Below are 10643 nucleotides of genomic sequence, written 5' to 3' on the forward strand. Positions count from 1 at the left end.
TGCAGTATCCTACTCCTGCCTGCTCTCTACATAACAAACCACCCCAAATTTGGCCCTTTCTCAAGTCTGGTGGTTGGTTGGGGCCAGACTATGTTCACATGTCTTGTCCTCATCCTGGGACCATGGGCTGGCCAGCTGTGTCCTTCTCATGACGGTTGTGGAAGTACAGGGTTGGAGTCATGCATGCCCATCTCATCGGGAAGCTCAGCTTCGAATTAATGCTGGGGAATCTGGATCTGTGTCAGGCATCTCTTGCTGTGGAACAAGCTGGGCGGAGAAGTGATTGTTTCAAGCAGCAATTGTTTGTTTGAACTCTGCAGGTCAGTGGTCTGGGCCTGGTTCAGCAGCAGGACTCGTGTCTGCACTCACAATGCTGGCTGAACTCCAACCCATATCTGGGTCATTTGCTGGGATGGGTCCCTCATCCTCAAGAGGCAGCCTGGGCTGGTCTCTGTGGGAGCAGTGTTCTAAGTGGGCAAAAGGAAAGCTGCCAGGCCTCTTGAACCCCAGCTTGGACTCTGTATACATCACCCCCACTGTGTTCTGTTACTCACATCACAAGGACAGCAGATTCAAGAATGGGGATACACTCTACCTCCTGCTGGGAGGAGTGTGGCCGTTTGTAATCTGTTGCAGCCTCTCGCGACAGGAACTGCAAATTCATGGCTGAGGGCATGGATGCAGGGAGAAGAGCTGGGATGTGGAGGTGGGGCTGTACTGCTCCTCCTAGCGTCCCCAGGCCTGTGCACCCTCCCCTAGTCCACAACATTCAACTCTTCCAACCAACCTGGGACCTTCCCCACCTCCCACGCAATGGAGTTGCTTCATATCAATGTTGTTAGTTGCTGTCAAGCTGTCCAACTCATGGCAATCCCATATACAAGAGAACAAAACATTGCCTGGTCCTGCACCATCTTCAAGACTGTTGGTATGCGCGAGTCTATTGTTGTGGCCACTGTGTATTTTGAGAACCTTCTAACCTGGGGGCTCATCTTCCAGCACTATGTTGTTGTTAGTTGCTGCCGAGTTGATTCCAACTTATAGGGACCCCAGGTGTGCAGAGTTTTCAAGGCTGTGAGTTTTTGGAAGCAGATAGCCAGGCCTGTCCTCTGAGGAGCCTTGGTGGGTTTGAACCTACAACCTTTAGGTTGGTAGTACAGGGCTTAACCATTTGCATCACTCAGGGACTGCTTTCAGCACTACATCAGAAAATCTGTTGTGATCCATAAAGTTTTCGCTGGTCAATTTTCAGAGCTAAATCGACAGGCCTTTCCTCCTAGTCTGTCTTACTCTGGAAACTCTCCTGAAACCTATCCACCATGGGTGATCCTGCTGGTATCTGAAATACCAGTGGTACTGTTTCCAGCAGCACAGTAACACACAAACTACCAAGGTACAACAAAGTGACAGCTACTTCCATTTTACAGTTGGAGAAACCGAGTCTCAAAAGACGGAGTGACTTGCTAAGAGCCGCACAGCATGGGCACAGCTGAGCTGGGATTGGAGCCCATTCTGTGGATTCCAAATCTTTCCACTCTGCCACAGCCAAAAACCCAGGGCAGCATCCATAGGACTATAACTCCTTGAGGCTGGCCTACTGCCAGGGGCATGAGGCAGGACACTTCTTGTTTACGAGGCACTGGACTCCAGGGATGGACACTCCAGACACACACACACACACACACACACACACACACACACACGGAGATTGGGGGATTCCTACGTGAGAAACTGACCAGCAAAGAGCAAAAATGGTTTCCAATGACCTAATGGTGAGGCTCCCCCTGCCACAAGAAGCCATCTCTTAAGTGTGAACATCCAGCCTCTGAGGGATACAGAGACAATGCAGGGGGCAGAGGTGAGCTGAGCAAAACTGTGGGCCAAATGCTGGACAAGTCCTCCCATGCCGAGAAGACAGTCCTGCCTTTGAGTGTGAGGGCAGAGGTGCTGAGCAGAGGTGGGGCACGGAGAAGGTGTGCTCCCCAGACCCAACCCACCTTGTCCCTTTCAGCAGGAGCCAGTGCACTTTCCCAAGGACAGACTTTCCTTGCTACTGAGCTGTAGAGACAAGGGGATGCTTGGTGGCTTGCTGGAACTTCCCACCCAGGCCTCTTGCATATTTATGGGTATTGTAATTCTGAGACAGGGGTACATATGAAGAAACAAGGGAGGCTTAAAGAAGTTGAGTAGTGTTCAAATTCACGTTCATCCCAGGCAAGTCAGGCTGCAGAGCCCGGGCCTGAAACCATGGGCCTTGCTGTTCTCTTAAGCCCAGATACCATGCTGCTCTGCCCCTAAGCTATGAGTTACAATGCTGCCCAACGGGCCAACCCAAACCTGGGTTGGAGGCAGCAGCAGGCCTGGGAAATCTTACTTTTTTGGTGAGAGATGGCTTTGAAAACTTTAAAAAAAAAAAAAAAAACTGGAAGTTATCGATTTTAGTGCTGGGCCAGCCTGGACTCCTGGAAGGCAGAGTGGGAGCAACACCCCTGGTGGTGGTTCTTGGAACTGCACCACCAGGGGACTGTCTCCAGGAGGACAGAGATGCATCCCTTTGGCTGACAATAATTTGTGCCTGTGCCCTTTCCTGCTTGAGACCAGCAGACTGTGAGCTACTGACTGTACCAGATAACCGGTAGCTCCAGAATCTCAGGAGCACATGTCAGGGCAAAGAGGCAGCCTCCTTCCTCTCTGCCTTGTGTTGGGTGCTGGTCCTCAGTCCGAAGCACTAGTGTGCCAGTCAGTCAGACCTGGCTCCCAACTGCAGTTCGGCCACTGGGAACAGCGTGACTTTGAGACTCAGTTTCGCCATCTCAAAATAGCGTTTAAAACAGTGAAGCCACTTTGGAAAAGAGTCTGGAGGTTCCTCAAAAAATTAAACATGGAGTTAGCATGTAATCCAGCAATTCCACTCCTAGCTGTATACCCAGGTCACTGAAAACATATGTCCTTGCAAAAACTTGATGTGAATATTCATAGCAGCACTATTCATAATAGTAGAAAGGAATAAACACCCCTAATGTCCACCAACTCATGTTGGGTAAGCAAAATATGTTCTAGCCATACAATGGGATATTGTTCAGCTATAAAAGGGAATGAAGTTCTGATACATACTACAACACAGGTGAACCTTGAAAACACACTAAGTGAAAGAAGGCAGTCACAAAGACCGCTTATTGGATAACTCTGTTTATAACTCTGTTTATGCGAAATGTCCAGTATAGGTAAATCTAGAGAGTCAGGAAGTAGAATAATGGTTGCCAGAGGTGGAGAGAGAGGAGGTGGAGGGAGAGGAGACTGGGGAGTGACTGCTAACAGAAACAGGGTTTCCTTTTGGGGTGATATAGCGGTCACGATTGCACAACCTTGTGAATATACTGAAAACCACTGAGTTGTACAGTTTAAAGTGGTGATTTTTGTATATGAATTATATCTCAATTTAAAAAATGGGGTAATCAATCCTCCTTCATAGGCCCAAAAGGATTAAGGGAGATAATGTACATACAACACCTCACATATAGTAAGGACTCAATAAATGGTCCATATCATTAGTTTATTACATATATATCATATTCAGTCTGGTTCATTTGTCCTGCCCTGGGGTCTGGAGGATGCCCAAATCCAGGGACCAGGAAAAGCTCGGAATGAGGCAAACTTTCAAAGGGAGAGCTTTGGTCCTGGGCTGACTCTTCCTCTGACATCAAAACAGGGAGGTTTGAGTTGTTTAGAAGTAAAGACCATGTGCCCCATCTCCCTAGGGCAGTCCTAGTCCATACCTGTCATGCCAGACTAATTAGTAAGCGTGCTCCATTTCACTCTCAAAGCTGTCCAGGCAAGGACAGGATTCTCCTTGGAGGAAGAGTCTGCTTCAGGAAAGACAGAGGCATCCTCCTGGGCTATCATCCATCCATCCATCATCCATCCATCCATCCATCCATCCATCCATCCATCCATCCATCCATCCATCCATCCATCCATCCATCCATCCATCCATCCATCCATCCATCCATCCATCCATCCATCCATCCATCCATCCATCCATCCATCCATCCATCCATCCATCCATCCATCCATCCATCCATCCATCCATCCATCCATCCATCCATCCATCCATCCACCCACCCCCATCCATCCATCTCTGGTTCTGCCATAATCTATATCCCTGTGTCAAGTGGAGACAATTTAAAGGACTAACTCAAGGATGTTTTCTCTAGCCTTGAGGTCTTGGAAGAAGCTGCCACTGGCATGCTGTGTGGGAGGACAGTTTCCTCCAGGGTTGAGTGTGTCAGTCAACCAAGCTTCAGGGTCCAGAAGGCCTACAGCAGACCAGGGGTCTGGGGACTAGGCCCGCCACAGCCACAGGCCCAGCAACCACATAGCTGGGTAGGGATGGCCCTGTGGGTTGCATGTGGATTGTGTCTAGGCCGTGTGTGGACTGTGTCAGTTCCATGTGGACTTGTGTGAATTGCATAGGTTGTATGTGGGCTGCATGTGGATTGCACGCATTGCATGTGGGTTAAATGAGGACTGTGTGGGGGCTGCATGTGGAGCACATGTGGGTTGCATGTGGGTGTGGATTTAGTGTGGACTGCATGGACCTAATAAAGGGAAAAGAAAGACCATGGAGTTGGAAGCTGCTGGCCTAAGAGGTGAAAGGCCTAGGGAGCAACAGCTCCTCCTGAGTTCTGGGTGTCCCCCTGTCTTGCAGCACCCCAAGGGCTGAAGCTGAGTGGAGGCCAGCTGGTACTGGTCTACACTACACTGGGCCTCTGCTTGTGTGCCGTTGTCTGCTGCTTCCTCGTGGCCATGGCCTGCTTCCTCAAGAGGAAGGGGGGCCAGTGCTCCTGCCAGCTGCCCCCCAGGCCAAACCCCGCTCAGGCCGAATCCTCCCAGGGTGAGTTCTCTCCCATTCTCATGCGTGTCACTGGCAGGGAGCAACCCCTTTGTCTTGTCATTGCCCCAGCTCTAAGTGGAGGGCATTTTGCCAAATCATCCTTTGAGAGGCCTGGAGCATATCCCTGCAGTATTCCTTCTCTCCCGGTTTGAACAGGTATATAGGCAGGCAGACAGGGACATGGAGCCTGAGGAAGGGATGCGAAAAAGTCCCAGTAAGCAGGGTTGTCCCCAGTGGTGTTAATTGTTTGGGGGTGCAAACAATCAGAAGGGAGGTCGGAGTTGGGCCTTAGAGGGCCCTGCTCTGCTGGGCAGTTGCTCAGTAGCTCTTGGGCCTGAGGAGGTGCCTGGATTCCCGGTGCATGGAGTTGGGCTGGCTGGAGGGCTGGGAAGGTTTAGGGGAGGGAGGCGGTGGCGACTTACCAGTTTGCATGAAGTATTTCCTTTTCATCACGACCTGTGCCCATACCAGTGTGTATGTCGCTTGTGGTGCAGGAATGAGGAGGGCAGGGCTGGGCCAACACCTCTCCACCCCTTTCTCAGATCACTTGATGGAAGTTGGAAGCGGTGGGGCCGGGACACCAGAGCCGGTGGAAACGTGCAGCTTTTGCTTCCCAGAGCAGAGGGCACCCACTGAGGAAAGTGCGGGAGACCACAGGGGACAGGGCCTGGACCCCACACAGAGGTGGCGACCCCTTCCCAGGACCACGTCTGTGCAGCCTTCCTCCTGCGACGAGGACAGCGGCCTCAAGATCATATGTGCTCCCTCCCAGGAAAGAGGTCCCACCACATAGAGCTCAGAGAGAGACAGACAGACACAGAGACAGAGATAGGGAGATTTCAGAGCAGGAGGCCACTTCATTCTCTTGATCCCAGTTCTGTATGTAAACTGTGGCTCACAATTACCTAAAAATAAAGTCATTGCCTGCTGGTCATGCCCTGGGAACACCACTCCCATAGAAATAAAGCCTCTGGTGTCTGCAGCCTCTCATACTTGGTCTTGGCTGTGCCCTTACACAGCCCTCACACCTACCCTCCTGGGGCTGACCCATGGCAAAGCCACTTGGTTCTGTGCACAGCTGCAGTCTCGAAGGTCTCACTGGACTCATGGGAAAGTTTATTAACTTGTGCTGGGTTGTAAGCAGCTGGGTACAAGTGACAGTGGGGTCTTTTCTACTCTCTGTGAAGAGGGAAAGAGAGAAAGAGAAGACTAAAGAAGGGCATGGCACAGCACACAACAGAGGCAAACACCAGGAGGATGGGAGGCTTTTAAAAACACAGATTCCCTTCCTTGAGACCTCAGCGAGGGTATGAAGACAGTGTGTGTGTGGGAGGGGAGGGGGGCCTGGGGTGGGCAGGAAGGGGGGCAGCTCAACTTCAGTGGGACAAGCTGCCCTCAAAGGATGATTGATATTTCCTGGGAACGCAGCAAAAGATTTTCATTTACATCCTACCTTTTGCCCTATCTAGCCACCAATCTGCTCTAAAACCTAATAAATAACCTGTTGTTGTCAAGTTGATGCCAACTCATAGGACCCTAAGAGACCTATAGGACAAAGTAGAACTGCCCCCACAGTTTCCAAGGAGCACCTGGTGGATTCGAACTGCTGACCTTTTGCTTAGCAGCCGTAGCACTTAACCACTACGCCACTAGGGTTTCCAATCTGCTCTAGTGTTTTGTTAATATTTTTCTTTAAACTGACTTATATTTTAAATACACCTACTTTAATCTCATGCTAAATGTTACAGATTCTGAATGGTACACTAAGCAATGTTGTTGTTAGGTGCCATCAAGTCAGTTCTGACTCATAATGACCCTATGTACAACAGAACAAAACGCTGCCCAGTCCTGTGCCATCCTCACAATTGTTGCTATGTTTGAGCCCATTGTTGTAGCCACTGTGTCAATCCATCTCGTCAAGGGTCTTCCTCTTTTTCGCTGACCCTTTGCCAAGCATGATGTCCTTCTCCAGGGACTGATCCCTCCTGATAACATGTCCAAAGTATGTGAAATGAAGTCTCACCACTCTCACTTCCAAGGAGCACTCTGGCTGTACTTCTTCCAAGACAGACTAGTTTGTTCTTCTGGCAGTCCATGGTACATTCAATATTCCTCACCAACACCATAACTCGAAGGCATCGATCCTTCTTTGGTCTTCTTTATTCATTGTCCAGCTTTCAACACTAAGTAATACTATTTGAATATTCACACATTTTAAAATGCTGCCAATACATTTTTATTTTTATTAGCATTTATATTTATATTAGCATTAAGCTTATATTTTCAGTAGCACTTAAACCTTAAAATACATAACTATTCTCAGAAGCATTTATTCAATAAGGGAAATATGTGATTATGTAAATTAAAATTCATCCTATGCCACCCCAAATTATCTTGCATATCTACATATACTTGAGATTCACATAACACACTTTGGAAGGTGTAGACAGGAAGCCTAATGCCCCATCCAATCAATACTCCATCTTTCCACTAGCCACAGGCTATCACGCCCTCCTCAGGGGCACCTCTACCCCATTGTAGTCTCCAGGCAAGTAGGCATCTAGAAAGTATCTGTCCAAGACATGTGTCTGACCCATTATACAGTCAGCCCAACATGGCAAATGGCGGCATTTTGTTTGAATTGTTTTCTCACCACCATACTTCATGCAAGTAGCTTCCTATCTTATAACACGGTGACACTAAATCCTGTGACTGGGTAGACACTGCAAAGTGACATCACAAGATGTGGAGATATCCATCCTTTGGGTGTCCAGTTTTCAAATTCTGCTTGCTCATCCAAACCTGAGGGGCTCTGTGGGAGGGTAAGGGAAGTTTGGGGTGGTGAGAAAACAGAGTACTGGTGCTGGGTCACCTACCCCAACTTCACTCAGATAAATTGGCTCTTGTTGAACTTTTTTTTTTTTTTTAAAAAAAGGAAAGGCTTCTGCACTAGAAAGTCTGAAAATAACTTCTCTAAATACTGTCAGTTTTATCCATCTTTTGTTGGTCCTCCTCCAAAATATATTCCAACACTCATCATAGCCTCTTTAGTCTAACCTCCCATCATTTCTCACTCCGATGAAGACAACAGTCTGTTCACTGGCCTCTCTGTTGCCACCGTGTCCCCCTACTCTTGGGGTTGGCAAACTTTTCTGTAAAGGGCCAAATAATAAATATTTTAGGTTTTGTGGGCCATACAGTTTCTGATGTAACTACTCAACAGTTACTCAACTCTATTGTAGTAGAAAAGCAGCAAAATGGGGATGGCTGTGCTCCAATAAAACTTTATTTTGTAAAAAGAGGTGGTGGGCAGATTTGACCTATGAGTCATAGTTTACCAATCCCTACACTACTTCATGGCCAGGCTGGTGTTTTTGTCTTTTAAAAAAAAATTGAGTGGTTGCCTAGGGTTAACAACATACATCTTTAATTAATCACAGTCAACCCTCAAATAATAATACACCCTTCAACAGTATATTTACAACAGTAACTTTTTAACAGTATACTCCCAATTCCTCTGTCCCATTTTTTTGTGTTGTCATACATTTTACTTTTATATATTCTATAAACTCACAATACATTGCTACTATTTTTTATTTAGAAAGTTACTATCTTTTAAAGTGATAGAAAAATGTATTTTATATTTACCTTCATTTCCAGAGATCTTCATTTCTTTGTATAAATCCAATCCTCTTATCTGGTATCATATTCCTTCTATCTGAAGAACTTCCTTTAAAATTCTTATAATGTAGGTCTACTAGTAATGGATTCTCTGTTTGGGTTTGTTTTTAAAAGTCTTTCTCTTTCATTTTTGAAAGATATTTTCTTTCTGGGTACAGAATTCTGAGTTCTTTCCTTTCAACATTTTAAGGATACCACTCCATTATCTACTGGCTCGCATAGTTTCTCACAAGATATTTGCTGTAATTCCTATCTTTGTTCCTCTGTATTTAATTTACCTTCAAGTTTTCCTCATTATCTTACCTTTTCAGCAGTTTGAGTATGATGTATCTAGGTGTTTTTGTTTGCTTTGCTTCAGTATTTATCCTGCTTTGGTTCTCTGAGTTTCTTGAATCTGTGGCTTGATGTTTTATTTCTTGAAAATTATTAACCACTATCTCTTCTAATATTTCTTCTAACCTCTAGTCCGCTACAGTGTTGGGGTATTTTTCACTCTTTTTTTTTTCTTTTCCTGTTTCAGTTTGAGTTATTTCTATTGGTCATCAAGTTCAGTGCTTTTCTCAGCTGTGTTGCCTCTACAATAAGCCTGTAGAAGGCATTCATCATCTGTTACTATTTTTTCCCCTAGCATTTCCGTTTGACTCTTCCTTATAGTTTCCATCTCTCTTCTGAAATTTCCCGTTTGTGCATGTGGTTCATCTTTTCCACTAGAGGCTTCAAGATATTAATCATAATTATTTTAAATTTCTTGCCTAATAGCTTCTATATCTTGATCATCTGAGTCTGGTTCTGTTGATTTGTCTCTTGACAGTGGGTTGATTTTACTTGCTCTTTTATACATCTTGTAATTTTTTACTGAATGCCAGACATCGGTAGGACAGCAGAGACTGAGGTAAGAGTTATTTATGCCTGAAAATGGATATGCCTTTTCTTCTCAGCCATTAGTGCACAGGGTTGAGTTGACCTAGTTAGGAGTTGAGCTGGATTTGAGTTTTGTGTTGTTGTTATGTATACTTTCAATGCACTACTGGCTTCAAATTCCCCTAATGTTGCATTGTTCTTGAGGGGACTGATTTGCCAAAGTGTTTTTCACAATGTTCCTGCTCCATGCTCCTGTTTACACCTTTCCTGTGTGCCTCTAAGAGGTTTCTTCTCCACATTTTCCCCCTCCCCCACATTAGCTGTTACTTAGTGCTTGCTAACCCGGTTTGGAAGGGCAGGGGGTTGTCTGTTGCCCTGTTCCAGTCTCAGTCTTAGGCAGGCCCTATGTTCCTAGGTCTAGGGAAATGAGGCTTTCCCAGTGATTCCACCCCTCCCCAGGAGGGGGAGCTCAGAACAATTTCCTGCCTTCTGCCTGCAGTAGGAGGTATTTTCCTTTCCACCTTCAGTAGGCCTTTACCTGTATCCTGGGGCCAACAAAATTTGCTGGCCTTTCCTAGCAGCTTAAGGCTTTTTTTCCTTAGGACAAAAGCATCTGGATGGGGTTTTGTGCTATTCCTGAGCAGTGGCCACCTCCTCTTGCAGGCCTACACCACTGATGGAGGCCTTCTCACATCTCTCACCATGTTTGTTTATTTTTTAATAAGCGTCCATAGCCTTGCTGACACCCTGAATTTAGACATCAGCCTCCAGAACTCTGAGAGAATAGATTTCTGTTGTTGTAAGCCACCCAGTTTCTGGTGATTTCTTACAGCCACCCTAGGACACTCATCACTCCTTCTAAACAGCAGACCCACTGCCCTCACTCTAGCCCCTCGCCTGTTCTATTGAGCACTGATACAGTCTGACACATTTGTGTCCCCACAAGACTTCTCTCTCAGTGAGCGCAGGCTCAGTCTTCCATGCCCCAGGTCTGCAGCGGCATCCCACATGGCAGCCATCATGGTCACTGAAAGAATGCCAGTCAGACGGGGTGTTCTTACCCCTCTTCTAGCTTTAAAATCCTACAAAAATGCAACGTATGTACATTTCCTCTTCCTCTCCTGTCCCTGACATTTTAATCCACTCAAAGCTTACTGGCATCACCTTTGGAGGGTGGAGCTGAGAGAAAATAAAACCTTAGAATCAT

General features: G+C 46.6%; 1 protein-coding gene across 2 annotated transcripts in view; it reads left to right on the plus strand.

Moving 5' to 3' along the window:
- TNFRSF13B (TNF receptor superfamily member 13B) overlaps nt 1-6209 on the plus strand; it is a 33634-nt gene extending 27425 nt beyond the window's left edge. For both annotated transcript variants that reach the window (XM_049874780.1, XM_049874781.1), the window contains 2 exons: nt 4709-4894; nt 5437-6209. In XM_049874780.1, the coding sequence (XP_049730737.1) occupies nt 4709-4894; nt 5437-5687 (437 nt within the window). In that variant the 3' untranslated portion in view covers nt 5688-6209. The remainder of the gene's footprint in view (nt 1-4708; nt 4895-5436) is intronic.
- Nucleotides 6210-10643: the final 4434 nt, after the last annotated feature.

This window comes from Elephas maximus, chromosome 2 (genome assembly GCF_024166365.1).
Source record: "Elephas maximus indicus isolate mEleMax1 chromosome 2, mEleMax1 primary haplotype, whole genome shotgun sequence".
NCBI classification, from domain to species: Eukaryota; Metazoa; Chordata; class Mammalia; order Proboscidea; family Elephantidae; genus Elephas; species Elephas maximus.